Genomic DNA, 23598 nt, shown 5'->3' with positions numbered 1-23598 from the left:
GAGCTGCCAAGTCAAAAGAAAACAAAGAATATCTGTCAAAGCTGGATGTTTGGCTCCTCTTGCTGTGGTTTAAAATGCAGTTAAAATGGTTTTTATGACATACTGAACCAAGCATATTTGAAAGGATCTGTTCCATGCTGTTCCAGCAATGGTCCAGTCCCAGAGCTCATTGGGGGGAAACACACAGAGCTTGCAGTCCCTAGAGCCAGGGAATTGCAACATTTGAAAAAAAAAGCCAAAAATCTTCATCACAACCTCGGGGACTGAGCAAATATCACTTTTGTTGTAAGCAAACAGTATTTTCACTTGGCAAGAAAAACTACATCTTCTCACCCTTCACACTAATGAGCCCCAGACAAGTTAAGTTCCCCCTACCTTTTGAAATTACTATTTAATAGTCACTCTGGTTTAAGTGCTGGATCAGAAGGCAAGGTGTAGAGAATTAGCTATTTTCCCCAGGATCACAAATCCTACAGCAATGTAACCCTGGCCACCAGTTTGTCATCACATATCCCTGCAATAAGTCAGTAACAGGAAAAAAATCCAAACAAATCATACATATTAACCTTCACAGACCTTTCTCTCAGTGAATGTCTTCCCATTTACACTTCTTTGGTCATAAACAACCTTAGTTCTCCAGTTAAAAAAAAAAAAAAAAAAAAAAAGAAAAGCAGTCACCTCAAAGCTATTTAAAAAACACTACCACACACAAAACAAAAATCTGCAGTATATCATTTCAAGGGTTCTGCACCTACTGTTATTCAAAAATTGCTAGAGAAGAATGCAATCAAATCTGTATGGCTTTTGTAGTTCTACTTGAGGGCAGTAGTTTATTTATTCATTAATGTGAATTAATACTCTCAGCAACCCATTATCAGAGTGGCTCAAGGTCCACTGTCCCATTATCTGACATATTGCTCTATCCTGCCAAGGCAGGAGTCTATATAATGTCTATATAGATATATAATGTCTATATAATGCACCTTCACTAACTCCAAGTGTTTTCACCAACAGTTACAACACATTTGAGAACAGACCATACAAGAGGAGTTCTGCTGGTGAAGCTCATTCTCCAAACATCATCTGTTTTCCTTCCAAATATTAAATAAAAGACAATGCAGAGGTACATCTTTGCATAACACAATTACAGGACAGAAGCTCTACAGTAATATCCTGGCAGTGATATATAATATACAACAGAGCTCACATACACTTGGTTGGATGCAGTGTGTGTTTTACAGTCTGCATATACTCTTATAACTCTCAGCATTCAACCCACATGGCTGCCAAGTGTTATATTCCAAGGGCTTGATTTGTCTGAAACTAATTTTTTGGTGTGGTTTGGTTGGTTTTTTTTTTATTCTTGTCAAAAAGATACGTTGCATAAAAGCTAGCATCTTAACTCAGCCCAATGTGCAGAAACATTAAAATGAACAAAGAAAGACTAAGATAAACAAACAAGGTACACTGAGATGCTACCCAGGGAATGAACTCACAGCAGTTACACACAGTGACATATAAGGACCAAATCAACATGCCTGAAATTAAGCTCACACTGGATGGTCATGTTATGTTTTCCAAAGATAGAGCAGAAGACCTTGCAGTCCCTGCACAAAAAATCCATAGGGAGCAAAAGCTGGAAGAACTACAACTGGCACTACACCCCAGTGCAGCAACACCCTCAGGGCTGTGCTCCCAGGCAGAGGGAGCCAGATGACACTTCCAGAAACCACCCCTGAAACACAGAATTTGTATTCCTGCCTTCATCTCATCTCTCGTGTTCTTTTCCAACTACCTTCTCTTAAAACAGTGTTTAGCTTCCCTATACAAATTTGCTGCCTTTTTTTTTTTGCCTTTTTTTTTTTTTTTGCCTATGGTCCTGAAAACCTCTAAGCCAAGTGGCAACATAAAGCATCATATTAACTTATTTGCTGTATTTCTGAGGTCTTGGTAGCCAAGGGCTGTATAGTCATCTTTCTCCAGAAGTGATGTTACAAGCAATTGTACTAAACTGAATTATCTGCTTTCTCTTACTCTGAGAAGAGTCATCATTGTCTTCTACAATATTTAAAATTACAATCAGATAGAATTTATCTACTTGTAGGATACCGGAATGAAAGTAATTGAGAAAACCTTTCATTAATATATTAACTGACATTAGCTTTTTCTCATTTTTTTTTTTCTTCATTTTTCATAGAGGACTGATGCTTTTAGAGCTTTCCAAATGACTAAGCATGCTGAAGACTTTGAAATCAAGAACTCTAAGCAATTCCTAGCTGTTCAGTAGTTCATTGTAACAATGTTATGTTACCACCTTTCACTCAAATTATTTGGAAAGTCAGTAATATGTTCCCCTGCCCCTTCCTTTACACAAGTAAAAGTACCTATTAAATTTATCCAGGATAGATTTACTTTCCTGTTTTCTTACAGTCTGTCTCAGTCAGCAAAACTGACTACCAGAAATACAGGCAAGCCAAGTTTAATCACAGACTTTCCTCCTTCTAGAATCACAATATTACCATATGAATCAAATCAGGCTTTTTCTCAATAGTCTACCACAATAACTCTTTCAAAAAGAATGTAGTTTCTTTATTTCAGAAGCACAGAAGATTGAAAATATGACAGATGCCAAGTGTTGCATCAAGCAAATGGGTGACTGAAAAACAGACTGGAAACTGTGCCTTCTAGCTCCCCATGGAGATGACAATAATACTAGTTCCCTGAAGTTACTGTCATGACAGCTGCACATGTAGATGATGCTTAATCCTGAGATCTTTCTTCAGTACACCCTTTCCTTGAGCTCAAAGGATTTTATATTCTAAGAATTTTAATAAAACAATTCTTGAACATTTCTTTCAGTAGCCAATATTGAGCCAGTTTCTCAGACATACTATACCATGAGTCTCAAACAAAGCAAGCAGCATCTTCCCAGTTCCCTTTCTGAGTACTTTGGTTGGGCAAGAAATAAAATGACTAAGCAGCCTGCAACCCATTTCAGTAGGAGACACACATCAGCTTACTCTTCTCCTTGTTCTTCTACATTCTTACCTCTGTTGCATTAACTTTGTATACATAATATACAGATACTAATACACAGTTAGTCTTCTGCTCAGAGTTCCTGGATCTGGCTGCACAAATTGAACCAGTAGCCAAGAGCCTATTAGTTCTTCAAGGCAATCCCACATGCCAGCATGCTTGTGTCTCCCAAGAGCAGAAGAAGAGAGGAACTCACATGCAAGATGTAGCCTCTAGTTTTTCAGAAGTTTATCCCTACCCCTTCTTCAAAGGGCACTTCTAGCAGAGTTTGGTTCACAGTAGTTGTCCCAGTACATGGGAAATCAGTGGATTTCTATATCCAGAATATCCTTACCAGCCCCAGAGTTTAATCTTACTTATTACTTCTGGCAGGTATCACAGCTTTCAGCCTTGCAGGTCTGTTGTGGCAACAGCCAGTTACAAAGACTGTCACAACTCTCCAAGGCAATCAGCATGCCTCCCTTTCCAGCCCTCCTGTCCTGCCCAGAGGTATCTGCAGCTAAAGAGGTTTGTGGCTTAAGATACTGTCACAAGCTGCAATTGTGCTGATGCTAAAGCTGAGTGATATTTCTTCCCTCCCTTCTTTGGGGAAACCTTCAACAGAAAGGGAAAAATTGAGTGGGAGAGGAAGACAAGCAGCAAGCTTGCAAGTTCAGCCAGCAAGCTCACTGGTTTGCAGAAAGCAAGAGGCAGGATAAAGCCCAAAAGCAGGGTGAAACAACTTCATAAACCAAGTGAAGAAAAACATGGAGAGAGCTTCTCAAGAAAGTTCTCCAGATTGGACAAATGGTAACAGAAGAAAGTGATGCCCTTCCAGTCAAGCCTCTAACCTTTATAGAAATGAGTATTTTAAACTGCACACAAAACTTCCTCTCCCCCAGCTCCAATTTTCAAAGCACTGAGAGAAGCAGTGACCATGCAGTAATAAAACTTAAAATGGATAGGTCACTTAAAGGAATTAAAGTTATTCCATTAGTTCCATGTTAGTAGTTTCACGGCCACATATTTCCCATCTGACACTAACCTTAAATCAAGCAGCATTTGTCAGAACTGAGCAGACTCACAGAGAAAACCCTAGAGAAAAAACTTGGGAACATAAACAGCAGTGGCCTTACTTGATGTGTTGCCTTTTTTGAGGAAAAGTTAGGTCTCTGAACTAACTTGCTCTGCAATGGACTCATGTTTTACATCTCAACTAATCCTCAAGACATACTAATGCTGCAAGATGACTCTGCTCCAGAACTATCAGCATTTAAAACAGCATAAACCAGTGTTGCTGTTGAAAGAAGTAGATTCTCTGTCCCCAGAGAAAAGTTGTGCTCTTGCCCCACAACTCGCTCCCCTCTTCTCCTTATGTCACAATAAGCACTCATGCCATCATACAGGCAAAACGTTTAAGAGCATGAGAATCTGTGAAGCAGAAACAAAAGTAGCACAGCTGACAGGGAGGTAGAAGAATAATTTTAATTATCCACCATCTTAGAACTATGAGAAACCTAAAATAAAGCTCACTACCTGTATAAAAATATTAATCTAGGAGTAAAATGTTTATTACGCAAAGAAACAAAGACTTGAGGACTTCAGCCATTGGAGAAATAGCCTCTAAGGCCTCTTCATCTATGCTCTTATCATCTAGCTAAGTCAATTTCACTTCTTGTCACTAGAAAAGCTACGTGGAAGCCAAGATGACTTTGAGGCCAGAAGGAACAGTGACGATAATCTCATCACTTTCCTGCACAGAACCTTCAAGAGCCCCACGCTAACTTCTGCATCCATTTCACACACGCCAGCTTAACCAGAAAATACCACTCCAGCACACGTCTGATCTTGACTTGAAGACTCCAAGTAACAGAAAATTCACTGCAACCTTAGGCAAGCTGCTGCTGGGGTTGATTACCCTGAGTGTTGAATTCCACACTTACTTCTTGTCTGAGTTGAATTAACCATGCAAATGAGTTTCTTTAAAAGAAGTTATCTTGCAAAAATTAAGTATGTCACAACAGTTTTAATTAATAAAAGGGTACCGATGTAATTAAAATAGACCAAATTCAGTTTTTCCCAGATGGCAGGTTGGTCAGTATTTATGATGTTAGATCATTTTTCAGCCTTTTCACAACACTGTTGTATGATTATCAGATAAAACACCTGCTAGTTACTAATGAAAGCAAACAAATTTAATTTTTCATATTATTGCTACCATACAGTGCCTTACTAACACTCTGGAGCCCTGTGGAAAAGAAGCCAGATCCCTCCACCCCACCACAGTTAAGACTGACAAAGCACCCAGTTGTCCTTTAGCCCCAGCCACTACAAATTTTCCTGATACTTTAACCTTCATTAGCATTCTTTAAACAGTTGGTTTGTACTTGTTGCCATCAGCTTCTTTACCTATTTGTTATACATCATTGCTGGAGTTATTTTAGCCATGCCTTTAAATTTCCTATTAGAATGGTTTAAGTTGTTATGAAGAGGACTATGCAGCTGGATGTATCTGAGACACTATCACCATCTTGAACACTTAAAAGTTAAAGGTATTCGTGTTTTTATACCATTTTTTTTCCCTTTCACATAATTTTTCTTCTTTTAGCTTTGCATCTGCACATAATAGATTTTATTTCCGTCTGCTTTTCCAATTAAAAGAGAAAATGGATTGGGTAAAGTAATCAAAATTCTGTAGATGGAAGTACTGCAATATCAGGGCTGTAAATCATATCCACTTCTAGTGACTGGTAAAGGTTTTCATGCCTGACTTCCTTGCCCCAAAAATAAGTCTATTCCTCAGAGCTAGGAAAGTAAAACTCTTCTATACTACAGACAACAGCCCCTCTTCCACCTCAGGTTATCTTCTTGCTTTAGCAGCATAGACTTTGAGGACAGAAAGTTCACAGAAACATTTAAGTTTAAAATAAGTAAATCAGCCACTCTGTATTTAAGTTCTGCTCAAACATCACAGCAGCCACAGCTCCCCTGCTACATCCTTCCAAAGCACCCAGAGAACACAGTATTACACATCCCTTGCCTTTTTCCTTTCTTCACTCTCTTCTTCCTCTCCCTCTTACTGAGTGTATGAGGAATGTAGAAAAGATGTGACTCAAAGCACAGGACATTAAGTGGATTCACATTAGAGAAGCACTAACAGTCTCCATTAACTTTCTAACTTTAATTATTGGATTCTGCTTAAATTTCTCAGCCATTATATCCTCCATGTATAATGTATAATATTGTAGTTCATTTTCACTTTGCATGTTACGGAAATGCAGCAAATCTCAACTTAAAATCAGAATCCTCAAAGCTGTCTGATTGCTTTAGCATCTTTATTAGAAGACCACCTTCTAAAAGAAACACCACCACAGCTTCTCTGTCCATGTCTTACTACTTTCACACCTAGCTCTCAACAGGCTGAAATTTTCCTTTAAAAAAAGAAAACAAACAAAAAGGCACCAAAAAAACCCAACAAAACACAAAGACCCCATAGAAACCAACCCATTGAATAAACCAAATACATTACTTTATTACTAAATAATAAAATCATATATTTTAAACCCCGTGAAGGGCTAGTTTGTAGATTGGATAGATCTTTGAGATTAAAATGTGGTACACAGGCATCATAGAATACGCTGAAATTAAGATTTTACCTAGTGAGCCATTATTATGTAGAATTAAAAGCACTAAGCTGAAAGGAAAGGTCCAGTCCAGTTATATTCTTAAAGCCCACCACAAAAATAAGTCAAGAATGGCAGGTACATAAAAAACCTTGTGCTCCAACAACCTGCAGGAACAGCTTCTCTGTAAGGTTTTCTGTCACTGTGAGGTGTATCCTCCTTTTTAGTGACCAAGATTTATTCAGATTCTGTGAATAAGTCTTTGTGCATTAAAACCTCTTTGAGATTCTTTACACAACAAATTATTAAAATTAGTGAGTCATGAATTCATTAAAGTTTCATCCTTTGCACTTACTATCTCCAAAACAAAGACTCGTTTATGCTATATGAAGTAGCTAAGGAAAAAGGACATTTTTATTAGCTTTTCAAAAACAAAAGAAACACCAGTGCTCATCACTACATTCTAGCAAGGCTCCAGTTGAGTATATGAGCTCACTAGGCTGATGACTGTATAAACAAGTGTTTCAGGAAAAAAAAATAAGAAATCCTAAAATCCTCAGTTTTAATCGGAGTTGTTCAGAAGCATCCATTTTATGAAACTCAAGAAAAGAAACAGCACAACCAAAAAAGGCAGTAACTCACTATACAGAGGACAGAAAGACAACTCTGGCCAGAACTGGGACAGGCTCCATGAGGAAGCCCATTAGATGAGCAGCCTGGGCAACAGGACAAACACAGCAGACTGGCCAGCTTGTCTGCTTTGTTTCTACCAAAGATTCTGATGGAAAGGACTCCAACCCACACAACATTTCTCTTGTCAGATAACTTGGACCAGAAACGGTCAAAACCTTAAGGCGCAGGGGTGGAGGACAAGACAAATGAGAGGGAAAAGAAGGCTAAAGAGAAAGTGATTTATGCTGACACTTTCCATTCCCAACTGCTCAAATAGTCTTTGGGCTTTTTTTTTCCAATTTGGATCATAAAACTAAATAAAAGAGAAGCATTGCAAAAGAAGTACGAAGCTGTTAGCTCACAACAGTATTTGAAGTTGATTATTTCCATGTCAGCTGCCTGTCACCCTACACTTGACAGTGTTCCAAGCTTGTTCCAAATTTGCTATCAAATTATGTTCCCATTTCCCAGTGACATAGTCTGCTGCCCGTGCTGCCTTTCAAGAAACACTTTCTTCTGTGCTGATCCCAGCTGTCCATTAGTAGGATACAGTCACTTTGAACAGCGTAATAAATCTGTTTATTTCCAGAGCTTGATTTTGCTCCAAATATTTCCAGCATGACAAAAACAGGGGAAAGAGGAAAAAATAAGAACAGCTATAAATTGAAAAAAAAACAAAAAAAAACCCCAACAAATCCACAGGCCATAAAGTAGCATCAACATAAAGATCTTCATACCAGATGTACTTTGGGGGCAAGAGAAAGTATTTGGAATTCAGGATTTTTATGCAAGTTCTTTCTAACACATGAAATGGAAATTTAGTTTCTGTTGATCAGCCAGTACACAGGCAATCTTTCCTTCCCCTTCCCTGAAATACAAGCATATTTATAAATCACTTAAACATATGAATTTTCTTTAAAACTTCATTTAAGCATTATACCAAGCAGCTCAAATGGAACGGCAAATTCAACATTAATGACAATTTTAAGTCTCTGTTGAAGAAAAATGACACAGTATTTTCAAAGACAGAGGACAGCACACAGCAAAGATTAAATCCAGGCTAGGAACCAAGTTGCTGAACCCGAGGACAACTCTACAAGCAAGGGGCAACACAAGGGACAGACATGAAGGAAACTAATTATGGAAAGCTTGAGCAAGCAGAAAATTAACCTCATGAACTAGGATGGATGTTTACATTAGCTTTGTTCTCTCAATATTACAGCCTTTAAGCACCCTAGGCAGTATGTGTAGCACTGACTGACAGCTTAGCTTGTAACTAAGGACCTGGCTCTAAGAGTATGTTGTTTATACTATTAAACATTCTCATTAAGAAGTCTATTGTTCAACTGGAACCTCTCCCCTTCCCCCCTCCCCCCCCCAGCCAATTACACAGGAACTGAGAACACTTTCAGAAAAACATCACCCTTCAATCCTGACTCAATCTAAAAAGAGATTTGCACTCCACTACTTTCTGTAGCTATTATGCATATTTTCAAGGCATCTTCCATATTTGTATTCAAGCACACAGATGTGATAAATTAAGTGCACAGAGAAGAAAGCTCATCACTATCACTCCTTCCCCAAAACAGGTATTTAGAAGGGGGTCATCTTACTGCATGGATTACAGCAATGTGCAAGTGTGATTATCCTACCTTGTTATTAGAGTGAAAACAGCTCCTACTTTCTATGCAAAATGCAAGACAACACTGTAAGCTATTTCCCTATTCAATAACTAAAGTATGTGCCCACAGGAATATTTATCACCTAGCCCAATCTCCCTAAAATGAAGAAAATAAGATAAAGAGTTTCCAATTTTACATCTTTAAGGAAAAAAGTCAAAATCTAGTCAAGGAAAAAAGCAAACACAGCCAAGCCCAAACCTGGACATTTCCCATCATCTATAAGCCACAAGATATTCCACCAGACTTGCAGAGGGGCCACAGAGACATTTCACATAAAATCTTGAGCCACCTCTGTTTCTTTTTTCACTATTCCATTTCCTACTCCTAGACTGTTCCATTCCCTAATTCCTAGAATTATCTGCAAGTGCAGGCACTACATAGGACAAAAAGAAAACTAGCAAAGAACAAAAGTTTGTGAATGAACCTCAGGTTCCAGTCTAGCAAGACTCCTTGCCACCAACAGCCACTGCCTTGGACATCTCCCTTGACTGCTCAGACTAACAAGACCACAGCAACAACATCAACAGTTTGTTACCCATCTTCTCCTCGCCTCTTTCCCATGTACAGAAGTCAGAGGACCTCAGGTACTTATTATAGCTCAAAGCACATACTTCCTACTCATTACCATGCAAAAATTTCAGTTTTCTGATGAATACAAAAAATATTTAATCCTGAATACATTTTGAAAGGTTTCCCACTGTGTGCCACCACTCACCACCTCCCACAAAGAAACCCCAAACAAGCAAAAAAACCCAATCCAAACCAAACAAAACAAATAGAAAAAAACCCAAAAACCCAAACAAAATACCACCCCAAAAACCAAACAAACAAAAAACCCCAACCACCACCACCACACCCGTGTTATATTCCTTCTGGGAAAAGAATGAACATCCTCCAAAATCAACATAAAGGTCCAAACAAGACACGCTGTCCACATTTGGAAAACCTGTGACACTCTTTTGCCAAAATCGAAACAGAAGTAGTGAAAGCTGCACTAACTCAAGGCTTCTTTCACAGAAAACTATCAATCTGCAACTGTAACAGCTTCCTTTAGAATTAATACACAGGGGAAGAGAGTAATCTGTGTAGTCATTTGCCCATTTCATATTTCATTGCTGCTGCAATCATGTAAAGGTCTATTTGAGTTCAATTAGGTGATTATAAGTCTACTGTATGGAGATTTCATAGAATCATAGAAATGACCCTAAAGATCATCTATTTCCAGACCCCCAGTCATGGACAGGGACAGTTTTACATCTTAAATGTTTTAAGATATTAGACTTATGCAATCTTGAAAGAAGTCTGGATGAGGAAATACCACATGTACAACCAGTTCCTAGTTAATTAAGAAGAATGAAGGTAGGGCTGAGGAGCAAGATTCCTTGAATCATTAGGATATCCCAATACTCATTTATTGTAAGCAGCAAGGAAGTAGGAAAACAGATTAGGAAATACCAAACTTTTTGGCTGCTCAGTGACCCATTGGCATGGACGCTATCCTACCACACAAGTAAATAAATAAATGTTTCTATCACAGGGCCAGCTGTAGATGGCCCTGCTCAAACAACAAGGCTGGGCCAGATGACCTCCAGAGGTTCCTTCCAACCTCAGACATTCTCCAGTTCCAGCCCAGAGACACCAGTGTAGCCTGGACATCAAAACAAATAAGAAATCAAGAAATGCAGTTTCAAATTCCAGCTTTGTTCCCTGCAATTTACAGCCACCTCTACTATTGCAAGGCTGTTGAGAGTTCAAATTACAAAGCTAACATTCTTTTATCCTTACATCTCATTGGTAATAGAATAGATTTTATTCTAGAAAGCTTTAACAGCCTCATGCATTACCACCAGGTGTTATTAATCCCTGAAGAGCAATAAACAAATTCAGAGCATGCTGAGATTGTCTACACGTATTTTCTAATCCTTTAACTAATGATAGCTGCCCCTTGGAAGTGGACAGGGATATAAGATAAATGTGGTTGAATGCAGTTTTTTGAAAAGTTTCTTTGAAAAGTGTCAGCTTTTTAGAGATACTGAACTAGTAAACAGTAGGCTTAAAGCACATCTACCAACGCTAAATGTGCCAGAACTTAAGTTTTCTGAAAGACAATATGAACAGGTTGTTTCTGACTACCTGTATACATGAATGTCTTCCTTACCATCTCCGTGACACTTCACATTTCATTTAAAGAAGTCACACATATTAAGGATATGGGGCTTTTTGAAAGAAATCCACTCAAATACATCTTAATTTATTTAATGTGCAATTGTAACTATGCAGTGTCACTGTAGGCAGCATATAATAACTTAATAACTTTTTTTCCCGGGTTTATGCTGCTTGCAGTGTCACTGAATCTAAAAGGAATGGATTCTTGTTGTTATTCTTAGAGTGATACATTTCAAGTGGTACTTGATAAATATGTCCTCATTAGGAAACAGTAATGATAAGGGCAAATAGAGGTCACCACAGCATTTGACAAAAGCAAAGAACAACAGCTATTTCTAATAATTCAGCTTAAGTACTATACATCTAATTTTCCTGTCTCAAGGAATGAAAACTAAAAGCTTCATTTGTTATGCATAACTAGCTTTGTAAAGCAGAATATTTTTATTTGGGAGGAATAGGACTGAAGGAGGAAGACAGGGATTGACCTGAGTATCATCGATCCAGTGACAGAGGGCTGTACCTGTTATCCGTAACCCATGAACAGCTGTAACAAGACTCAGAACACCTTTAAAGGTGATTTATGTGGAAGAGAGTAGTTTTTTTTCAAGCATCTAAAACAGCAGTAGCATCCCTAGTGATACTAGGACATGAGGCAGGTTGTTATCTTTCTAGATATTGGTGTTCCCTTCAAACTTCCTGCTTTGTACTCAATTTTACCTAGGGAAGCAGAGTGAAAACCTCAAGCACCAATGTCTAGACTCTCACTCTGCCTTAATAGTGCAGAATTTAGATTTCCATGTACAGCACAGTGATCAGTCTGTACAGGAGTCACAGCCAGCCAGAAAGACAACAACCTTCTGGACTTCCCCAGCCTGACAGGTGCCTTGCTCTGTCACCCTATTCCAGCTCCCAAGGGTTCCACTCTGTGAGTCCAAACAACACAAAGACCAAATCAGGATGAGTAAGTTAATTAGTTTTATACAGTAGCAACTTGAATAAAGCACAGTAACTTATAAACCAAATCTTTTGAAAGTTCCCTGGTTTTCCCCCCTCAGATTCAACATAAAGACACCTGATGCTTGTCAATTGTTTTGTACACTCAACCCTTTCTGCATGTCAAAATGTCTTAAAGTAGCTCTTCAGCAGCTTTTTTACAGCATTAGACATGTCAGAGGAGCAAATCAAGTTATCAATTTCCATCTTGAAGAAAATCTATGAAGAGGCTCCTGTATCACCAGGAGACTCTTCATGTCAGAAAATTAATCTTACCATAGAAGCCTGCAGATATGGGGCATGTCACTCTTCTCTCACACAAGATTTGAAAGGCAGTAATTCCTACTTTTTCATACCACAGCTTACTAGTTCTACTAACCCCACACTTCAGAACTTCTACTAGGCACTTGAAGAAGCAAAAAACTAGAACATGAACATCCTCCAAAGCAAGCAAGGCTTCTTTACCCGCAAGAGTTTTGAGTTACTCTGCTTTACAGGAGGGAGAAATGTGCTGGGTTGCTGACAGCACACATGGCACGCTGAGTCCAGGATTTCATTTCCACTCAACAAAAGCTAAGAAAGAGATGAATATCCTTTATACCCCCCAGTCACACCCAGTACACCCCCATTCACCCAGTACACTCATTCTATGAGAGCATTTTTCAGATGGCAGGAAAGATTGATCTAAGGAAAATGATGAGCAAACGCAAAATTTGACTCATGATCTGATCACATGAACTCTTTAAAACTTAGTTGCAAAAAACTGCGCTGCAATGAAGGAGTTGGAATATCTTTTAAGAAAAAAAACAAAAACACATTTTTCAGTTTTTAGAGTAAAACAATACACAACAATTATTGAACCGAAGAGAGATTGGTCAATACCATAAGCAGTGTTGATATTTATAGATCAGGAATATGAAAGAATAACATAGTTGGTTTCTGTAGCAAAAGAAATGCAGAGGTTTGTTGATAGCAGAATTCAGAGGGGGAAAAAAATTTAAAAAATAAAAATCAAGATTTCTGCTACATATCCTGAAATATTCCAAGCCTTATTTTAAGATGTGTGAGCTCCACATTCCTTTGCAAAGAGTTTTGTACATCTTCCTTCATCATCAGAGCTCAGTAGACAGCATGGTAAAGCTTGGCTATGGCATCAGCTGCCATTCCTCACCACATAAGACATACAAGTAGCTGGACCACCTTACAACCACCAGAGAAGTACTTGTTATGAGCAGAACCAGGGCACTCAGGAGACATCTGATAGCTGAGCTTCATGCCTGAATTTGGCTTGCCCACATGTTGGAGCAAATCAGTCTGAACTGTTCATGCTGCCACAAAACTGCTCATGCTGGTGTAGGAGAAATGTTCCCTAAGCTTCTGCCAAACACAAGAGAAGTGTTCATGGCCACTGCTCTTCCCATTTAGAGAAGGGTATATACAGGAGCACTGCCTTCTCTCCAGCTTTTCACTTGGGCTGGTCACAGAAGTGTTTTGGTTTACCTGATGCCAGGCCTTTTGGTATGCCTCAGTTTTTGTGCTGAGCAGCACCAGACCTGCAGATTTCAGAAGGGAGACCAGCACATCCTAGTCAGAAACACAAGTCTGACAAAGAGCAGGATTTCAGAGGCTGTCCCATGCAGATATGTCCATACACACACTCCTCCTGTTTGACCAGAATCTAACTAAATCTAAATAAATCTAACAAATTGGCAAGGAACTCTTCATGGAGAAGAAAACAAAACAAACAAAAACAAAAAACCAAAACAAAAAAACAACAAAGCCCCCACAGAAAACAAATAAAGCAAAAAACCCAAAACAAAACAGATTAAAAACCAGTGAAACAAAAGAAAAAGGAACAGTGCCATTTTAGAGGGTGGGAATGGAAAAAAAAATTTAAAAATCAATCTATACAATGGTAAGAGGCATGAGTGGGTAAGCAATCTCTCCCAAGTATAGCAGAATTTAGATAGCAAACTAATCCATGCTCACTTGTCTTCTAAGGAAACAGGAATCAGTGAGGAAGGCAGGACACCAAAAGAACCACAAGCTTCTCAATTGAGCCCACTGTCTAACACTTTCAGAAGGTTCTTCCACACAGATCTTGACTCTTTAGCTACCCCCAAGGAGCAATCAGAAAGCAGGCTCACTTTCTTCAACTTCTCCCAAAGGGAGTACATAGGAGTAGGAACAGAGGAAGGAAAAGGGCAGCAGCAACAGTAGGTAAAATGTCACATCCAGTCAGGATTGCCAGTTTCAGAAACTGTCCTGAAGGCATCAAAAAAGGCAGCAGCAGAGTGGTAGGGCACATGCATAAGTGAGACAAGAACAGAATAGGAGAATGCACACAAGCTCAATGGACAAAAGATCACAAGAGAGAAAAACATGGTAACCAGGAAAGCCAGCATAAAACAGTTTGGGAAAAAGATGGCAAGAGGGCAAACTAACAAGGAAACTCATTCAATGTCTAAAAAAATAGCATCAGTACCAGACCGCTGTAAGATGGCAATCAATTAACAATCTATTATAGTGGAGCAGCAACAAAATGTAGCCAGTAAAATGACCAACTGAAGGAACTATTCTTTTCCACATGTATAAACTACAATTTCCTCTACCCAATTACCTTTTTTAACCATTCAGTCAATTAAATGAATTCTATTCTATATATAACTGCAATATTTATGAGACAACTAAGAAGCCATAGCTGAACGGGGGGCAGGAGGGGTGCTCACAAGGTTTATTTGTAAGTACCTAGGAAAGAGATTCTTATTCTACCACATCTGCACTTGACAGCCTGTATCAATTCATTCATGACTATTGGAGGGAACACTTGTTGCTCGTTTCTCTAAGATAAGATGATAAAGACTAAAGGGAAGATAACTGGAACTGCACTCTTGTTCCCCTCCCAGGAGCACTGCCCATAATGCTTACCAGAGTGCCAATAACACTGGATCCACATTCATGGGAGTAAGAGTAGAGTCATCTACTTCTCCTTCAGCAGTGGAAAAAGTGGACTTTCCAGGCTTATACTTACATACTGCAGATGCTGCTGCTGCATCTTTTCTAGGACATTCTCCTCCTCCCTGTGAAGATCAACAAATGTTTCACAAGCTCCTCCACATTCACACCAAAGGATCACTGGAATACAGCAAACCATAGGCCAGCAAATTATAAATACCAGTTTCCAACACTGAACAAAGAGAACAGTATTCAGCCACACCAGCAAACCTACATTGACCTACCATAAATTCAAATTTACTGCATTTCATATAAAACTGACATTTGAGGGGGCTACTCTCCCCTCAGCAATTTAGAGATCCCTAGATACCATTAATTTTAGTCCTCTTCTGCTAGGAAGCACTGGATGCAAGCATTAAATTCAGTCTGTTCTTATGAAGTTAGATTAGGAAGATTTGATTCAATTAAAGGAGTTCCTGCCTCATGTTTTAATTCAGCCTCACAAGAAAATAACATAGTAGAGCTTAAATAGAAGGTTTCTAATCTACTGAGTAGACAACTTTTTTCCATAGCAAAGATCTATCTGCTGTTGTGTAAACTTACTTTTGTTAAGACATGAACTAATAGAATTGATGCACTGAATCAAGGAAACTTCAGCCAGCAGCCTTGGAGGCAGTACATACTCTAGTTTACCGTAGAGAAAGAAATACAAAAGCTTTTAATGAAAAACAAAGGTAATAGCTTTCATTTCACTACAGCATTGCAGAAGGAAATAATCAATTTTCCAAAGGACTTCTCCAAGTTATACAATTGCAAACTCCTGATTTGTCCTCTCAAGTAACTGGTGATCATTGAATGCAGTAAATTAAAGCTCAATTTAATCTGACCAGCTAACAAAACCAGGATACAATACAATACCTTTAAAAATCTGTTTGACAGCCAGCAGACAACTGTTTCTGCTTTGTGTATCAGCCCCCGTTTCACTGAACTTTATAGCAGCTACAGAGCTACAGCTTTTGGAAGGCAGTTTTAGTTTTGCAAAGGTCCAACACATTGACTGCTTTGAGAATGAGTTTTTCTTCCCACTGAAGACAGCTTCGTGCTTCCCTGCTGGGGCACCCACAGGACGTGTCCTTCTGTGCTCATCTTTATCTGCCTTCACTTTACCTCACATACTTATTTCCAAACTGTTTCAGCTTGCTCTGCTGCCCAGTTTGGTTGAGGGGGAAGGGGATGGTGCAGTGACAGCACTAGAAATACAGGGAAGGAAAAACGATTTGACAGCTGTTTGACTAACTTGAAAGTGCCTGGAGCAGACATCAGAGCTTTAAAACTATGCCCAAGACCAAGCCATTTTTCTGCAGTGTGAAATACAGTCCTTTCCTTTGGCCCTTGGAGATCTGGGCTCCTTCAGCCTGAAAGGTTTTTTCCTCTCCCCACTCAGTTAGGTTTGGGATATTATAACAAGTAAATACAGATCTTATTTCTGGGTTGTATAATCAGATTTGCTGTGTCAGGCCATCTGGCTTTATAGCACACATGCTGTCACTAGATTTAGAAATTTATAGAATATAGAATTGTTTCTAAAAAAGGAAACAATGGAAAAGCCACATTACTTTAAGAATATGAAAAGTTTTTAGTCATTTGGGATAGCAATTTAATCTGTATTAACTTCTGTATTAAATAATTATTTTATACCATACTAATATAGTCATGAACCTAAGTGGCCAACAAATATTAAGAAACTTGCCACATTCCTGGGTAAGAATCCCATTACCTAGAAGCCAGACAAGTACCTTAGAAAACAACTGCAGCAGGGTGGCACAGCATCAGACCTTGTCTGTTCACCTTTCCCTCCACTGCTTTCTATACCACTGCCAGTACGTGCTGGTCTAGCACATTTTATTTTCAGAGGACAGGCAACAAGAACACCAGCTCCATGCAAGCCTTTAGGAGCAGAAAAAAAGAGAAAGAAAAAGTCCAACTAGGAATGGTCCTGCAAGCCTATGTTGGGACATTCAGACACATATGGACCCTTGTGCTGCCAAGGCCAGTGTAGAGCAGACAAACAAGGCATTTGAAGCCCTTAGGCTTCAAGGTAAGCAATCCCCAAGGTATGGGGAATGATCATAGGTACCCGTGGTTAAAGAAGCAGAGGCTGCTGAACTAGAAGCAGCTGCAGGAGGCTCAGCAAGCAGCAGTAACTGCATGCACCCCTAACACCTGCAATTTAAGAAGCTATGCTGGCTGTTGGTTTGGAGAAAAGATTGGCAAATGTTGCTAAATTAGCCTAAATCACACAGCAGTAATTATGAGAGTACCAACAACATACACCTATCTAAACACCCATACCTTGTTGCTGTTATTAGTCAAAGTGAGTACTTTTCTACTATCATACAAGAGCACTTCAGAAAAGCTGAGGACAGCAAGAGATGTGCAACCTTTCCACCGAATTCAGCTGTTTGTACCTGCACTCAGAAGCCTCTATCACTTATATTTTAGCCGGAGGAACAAAAGCACCAGGGTAGTTTGAAATACAGAACTCCCAGTTAAGAACAGTAGTACAGCTCCTGGTCTTCACTTACACTTAAACTACTTTGTTCAAGATTATCTTATCAAACCTTTGGACATAAGTACTACTTAGCAAACCGAGATCTGAAATCCATATCCAAGAGAGAACCAAGTAATAGGGAACCAACAGCCAGCTGCATGTCAGCTCTGTCAGCAGTGGGACACTGCTGCTCAAGGCCAAGCAGGGAAAGGACACCAGCTTGTCAATAGTAGTAAGATTCTGCAATGCAGCCATGTGCTAGCCAGCTCTTGGCCATTTTACTACCCTCAATGCAGTAAAGAAAATCTAAACACTTATCAAGCAATTTTCAATTTAAAAACATGGCAAGTACATGGCACCACCTCAAATAAAAAAAATTTTAAAAAATTAAATTTTTCTTCCTTCTGTGTACATTCTCAGCTCTTTTCCCTCTCCCCTTTCTCACTTGTTCAAGAGGTTGCAGGACAGGGCAAATCAAAATAAAACAGTAGTCACAGCAGCAATAAAATACTTCCTCCCCCAACCCTGTCTCAAATAATTTTACCTTCTCACACCTGTCTCACTAATTTTAAACCAGGTGGCTTGCCGCCAATTCTTATCACCTAGATTTTACTATTCACTACTGTGCAAGGAGAGCTCTTTTGCTCATTTTACTTATTACTTTTAACACTTCTTTGGACTGGTCTCATGCTTTTGTATACTTAGGACTGAGTTGAGTATTTAGTAGTTTTTCAGCATGCAAGCACAATCACTGCTCCAGACAACTTGTCAGGCACGACCCTCTAGTGTCAGAAGAGGCTTTAAAGTACTCAGTTTATTGCAGGACTGAAATCAAAGGGCAATCACAATGCTGAGATGAGAGCAACCTCTTTCTTCTCAGGTTCCACCAGTTCTGCACCCAGCTAAAAGAAACCTCTTTGCTAGCAAAGCTGCTTGACTTTGATTCTCCACCTTGGACAGCCCCATCATTAATATGCTGTGATACAAGCTCAAGCTGCTCCATGCCTTATCCTGGCAGATAACCACATCCATGGATGGAGGCTCCCTAGCCTCTCTGCCCCCCATTTCATTATCTGATAATCTTCATGATGAAGAGATTTTCCTGACTGGAATTTTCCCTGACACAACTTGTGCCTGTTGCTCCTTTAAGAGCCTGACATCCATAGCAAGGAAAACGAAACCACCACAGAAACTCGGAAGCCAATACCTAAGATAACCCTACAGATTGCAACCTAGATGGGAACTCAAACAATTACATTAGTGCTGTTCTGTATAAATCAGAAACTTCAAATATTTTTAGCAACTTAATTGAAACTGAACTAACAGTAAACTCGATCCATCATTAGCTTCACTGTCCCTCCCTTCTCTGCTCCACACAACCTCGGCTTCGAATCTGCTCGTACCCTCCCTTCAGCAGTAGCCCCCGTCCTGTCACCTCCACCCTCTCAGCAGTCTCCCTTCTCCTCTGTCCCCAACCCCACTAAAAAAAGCTAACTGGGGTTAGCTTTCTTTCCCGTCCATTACCCCTTCCCTCACTCCCTCTCCTCTTCTCCATCACCTCTCGTTACTCTGCACAACAAATCGCACCTTGTTTCCCCCACACACCCCCTCCCCGGAGCTGCGTGCCCCGCACAGCCCCGCTCCCGCCGGATCAGCCTCCTCCCGAGCTCCCCCTGGCACAGCTCGCCAGGGCTGGCAGCTCCACCGCGAAAAGGACAGGAAACCCCAGTGAGCCCATTTGTTTCACCTGTCCGGGGTCAGGAGACGCACCAGAGTCATTCTCCCGGCTTCCGAACCGAGCCGAACCGCCCGGGGGGACAGATCCTCCCACCTTTCCCGGCTCCACTTCAGAACAGAGGTTTCCTCACTTGATCACCCCCTCCACTTCTACCGCCTCCCCCTCGCAGCCGCCCCTGCAAGCCCCCGCCAGGCCCCGCTCTGCTGTTCTCACGGCACCGCACGTGTCTGACATTACACACGCGTCTATCATTTCCCGAGGGGGTGTGGGGGGGAGCCTTAACTCGAGGGCAATATCCTCGCAGCGGCCACACATCTGCTTGCTTTCTCCCCTCAAATGTGCTCTTGTCTTAAACACAAACTTCATCCATCATCAACCTCTTTCCCCCCGCCTCCCCCCACAACCTCTTTAAGACCGTCCTCGCAGGGCTCCACGCACCAACCCCAGGGCCCGGCAGCCGCTCACTCCGCACCGAGTCGTGGCGCGGGCACCCAAAAAGTGACATCTGAGACTGCCAACTTCTCCTCGATGGGCACCGCCGCACGAAGAGCCGCGGCCACGTCCCGCTGCTCCCCCGCGGCCGCCTCCCGTTCCTCGGCGGAGAGCAGCCCCCTCCAAAGCCGCCACCCCAGCGCTGACCATGGGGAAGTCAGGCGGCAGCGGAGGGACCGGCGAGGAAAAGGGACCGGCCGGGCAAGACGGGACAGGCGGCCGCGCAAGTTGGGCGGTCGGCGCCAGCACCGCCGCGGCACTCACCCGCCTCACCGGGAGGGACCTTCCCGCGGCCGCCAGCAGGAGCAGGAGGAGGAGAGCGAAGCCGAGCGGCGCCGCCAGCGGGAGGGAGAAGGGCATGTCCGAGGCGGCCCCCCATGCGCGGGGTCCTGGGAAGGTTCCCGCTCCCTGTGGATGCTGCGCGGCGGCAGACGCTGGAGGGGCTCCGGCGGCCGCTTTTGTACCGTCGACGGAGGCGGGGACGGGGCTGGCCCAGGTGCGGCCCGGTCCGGCCCCGCGCCGCGGGATGAGGGTGCGGGGCGGCTCGGCGGGGCGACGGGCGCAGTGCAGGTGTGGTCAGCGGCAAGGGGTGTTCCGGGAGGGGACGGAGAAGGAAGGAAAAAAAAAAAAAAGAAAAGAAAAAAAAAGCCAAACAAACAAACAAAAAAAATCCGAGGAAAAGCCTTTGCGATCTTCTCTCCCACCTCTTCAGCTTCTTTCCATCTGATTTTGTCCAGGCTGGGGCATCTTGCTGTTCATGACGTCCAAGTTTTAATAACAGTAAATGCAGTTACTCACAACCTGAATTTGCAGAGCTACATGGTAGATCAGAGCTTGGTTTCTAAGTCAAAGTCAAGGTACAGGTCAGTCCTAGCAGTACTATGATTTGGAGTAGTTACAGAACTTTCTTTCCTGGCAGAGTTAATTTTATATTAGATTTGTATTATTATCCTTACATCCTTACTTTGCAAAACTAAGCCTTCAATATATCACATGTATTTGGTGAGATTATACACCAGCATCTGGAAAAAGAACCTAACAGACTTAGAAAGCTCAAAATTGAACAAGGACCTGGGGAAAAGATTTCAAATTGGTCTGTTAGAGGCTATGAAATATGAATAAGGGAATAGTTGAACTATTGATGTTGCATATTCATTTCAAATACAACCATAGCATCAGCCTTGAGAATGTAACTAGTCAGGGCATCAATGCTGTGACTTAATTTGTCAGCATGTGAATTGCCAGGACAGAAGCTACATCTCAGCAGCTAAGCCCAGGCAGAAGGAATTTGTCATGGTGGTTTGGCTGACTGAAGGCTAAAATGATACTTCTTTCAACTTTTCAAAAGTGAGAGGAAAAAAAGATTGAAAGAAAAAAAATACTACCAAAGAAGAAAGAACATACATTTTGGGATATTAGAAGATGATCCTAAAACACCCCAAGTGAGCTGAAACCCCTAATGCCTGCCTTGGGTGATGGTTGTTATGTTGCTGTCCTGGTTTTACTGGGATAGAACCATAGATCAGCATCAGAGGACATGCCATTAGCAGCTTTAAGTCAGATGTGAGCTTAAGTCAGGGTCTCTGACCCAAGGTGTCAAAAAAGTGCATCCCATACCATAAATGTCATGCTCCGTATGAAGATAAAGGCTTGCTGAGGATGAGAAGGTCATCTTCTTCTTGGGATTTCTCATTCTTAGGCTCCTTCTTCTCAGGACTGGGCTGAGTATAACCCTGTATCCTTGATCAGTTTTGCTATTCCAGTAAAACTGTTTTAATTTCAACCCACAAGTCTCTTCTCCTTTTTCCTGTTCCCCTTCTTGGCTGAGGAGAGGTCAACAGGTGGCAGAGCCACTGCTATAGTTTAGGCCTAGATACTAAAGGTAGGCAGCTTTGCACTGAGTTTTTTTTATTATTATAGTAAAATAAATACACGGATCCTGTTGAATACATACGTCTACTACAGACATTGCTGAAGACTTAAGGAACAGTGAGAAGGAATAAAGATTTAACTGAAAAAGCATTTTCAGCCACAACAGTGTCACCCAGAACAGTGACTGTTTTTTAAAGAAAATACTGAGACCCATGCATTTATACCCTTACCAAATATTTGTCTCAAGGGGTGAAGGTAATGAGATAGGTGTCCTGGTTTCATCTGGAATAGTTAAGTTTCTTCCTAGTAGCTGGTACAGTGCTGTGCTTTGGATTTACTATGAGAACAATGTTGATAACAGACTGATGTTTTAGTTGTTGCTAAGTAGTGCTTACACTACTCAAGGACTTTGCAGCTTCCCATGCCCTGCCCGTGAGAAGCTGGGAAGGAGCAGAGCCATGACAGCTGACCCAAACTGGCCAAAAGGATGTTCCATACTATTTGACATCATGCTTAGTATATAAACTGGAGGGAGTTAGCTGGGGGCTGCCAGGGGTCATGAAGTAGCAGGACATCAGTCAGCCAGTAGTGAACAACTGTGCTGTACATCACTTGCTTTTTATGTTCTGTTATCATTATTATTATCTTGCTTTTCTGTCCTATTAAACTGGTTTTGCCTCAGCCCCTAGGTTTTGGGGGGTTTTTTCCCCCAATTTTCTCCCCTTTCCCATGGGGCAGAGGGGAAGTGAGCTAGCAGCTGGGTTTAACTACAACAAAAGGAAAATACAGTTCATATAGACACCTACTTATAACTGAAATAAAAGTTCTTCTAAGAGTAATCCTTCTGTAGATGTCCAAGGAAAAAAAGGGAAGATCTCAGCAGTATTATGCAAATGAGTTAAAAACATATAAACTACAGGTGAAATTACAAGCAGTTGTAGAAAGGAGATCATCTTGTTTTGAAGCTACACATAATTCAGTATCTTTGGAGAAACTAAATAATCTGAATTGTTCCTGTCAACCTGGATTTTGAGAAGTGGCTAATCTATGGATCTTAGAAACATTACAATGATCTTACAGTATTCTGTATCAGAACATGGCTAAAGCAGTAAAAGTTACATAAGAGAGAAATTTACAAAACTTCTAAATGTGTAGTGTGTTAGGAAGTGGGTAAATTTCTTCTAGCTACTGTCCATAGTATTCACTTATGCATTAAATTTCATTATTTTCAGTCTAGTGCTTGTAAGTGCTAATTGTTTTGTTACTTAAATTACCTGTACACATGTAGGAGAATATACTCAGTACCTGGAAAGTCTCACGGCAGCTATGCAGTGCAGGAGTGCAGGGATTCCAATCACCCAGTTTTCTATTAAGTGTAGTATCATAAATGTAGACTCAAAATGACTGAAGGAAAATCCCCTGTTCAAAAATGCTTTGTTGGGAACTGTACTTTTAGACTGTAACTGATGCTAGGGTGGACAAAGTGTAATGATGCCTGCACAAAGGAAATTATGGTAAGAAACAGTCTGTATTCATTCGCTCTCCTCATTTATCACAAAAAGCCATGAATCCCAGGACAAAGAAAGCAAAAAGTAAAGTTCAATTATTATTTATTAAGTAAAATTGACAGAAATGTTTCTCTCTCCCTCTTGTTGTGGTAGCTTTTTCTGTGAGGAAATAATTTGGAAATCTCTCCATTCAGTATCTTCTCACCAAGGGACAACTTAATATAGGCAACTGCCTTGTACAGTTTGATATATGTCTTGTGCAATAATCAGAATGCTGCTCTTTTACAAAAAGACAAGAGATGATTTCTCTCTACATAGCTGCTGGATACCT

At 40.8% G+C, this 23598-nt stretch overlaps 1 protein-coding gene across 2 annotated transcripts in view; it reads right to left on the bottom strand.

Annotated features, from left to right (window-relative positions):
• The window catches only part of GLP1R (glucagon like peptide 1 receptor), an 86309-nt gene extending 65978 nt beyond the window's left edge, over nucleotides 1-20331 (bottom strand). Inside the window, exons 1-2 of one of the 2 annotated variants that reach the window (XM_071739370.1) lie at nucleotides 19428-19583; nucleotides 15183-15286 (exon numbers count right to left, since the gene is read on the bottom strand). In XM_071739370.1, coding sequence (XP_071595471.1) covers nucleotides 15183-15206 — 24 coding nt within the window. In that variant the 5' untranslated portion in view covers nucleotides 15207-15286; nucleotides 19428-19583. Of the gene's footprint in view, nucleotides 1-15182; nucleotides 15287-19427; nucleotides 19584-20151 lie in introns of those variants that run through there. The other variant, XM_071739369.1, reaches the window with a different exon arrangement.
• Between the last annotated feature and the right edge of the window lie 3267 nt (nucleotides 20332-23598).

The sequence above is a fragment of the Heliangelus exortis genome, chromosome 3 (genome assembly GCF_036169615.1).
Source record: "Heliangelus exortis chromosome 3, bHelExo1.hap1, whole genome shotgun sequence".
In the NCBI taxonomy this organism is placed as follows: domain Eukaryota; kingdom Metazoa; phylum Chordata; class Aves; order Apodiformes; family Trochilidae; genus Heliangelus; species Heliangelus exortis.
Note: the sequence above shows the minus strand (reverse complement) of the source record. Positions and strands in the feature narration are given on the sequence as shown.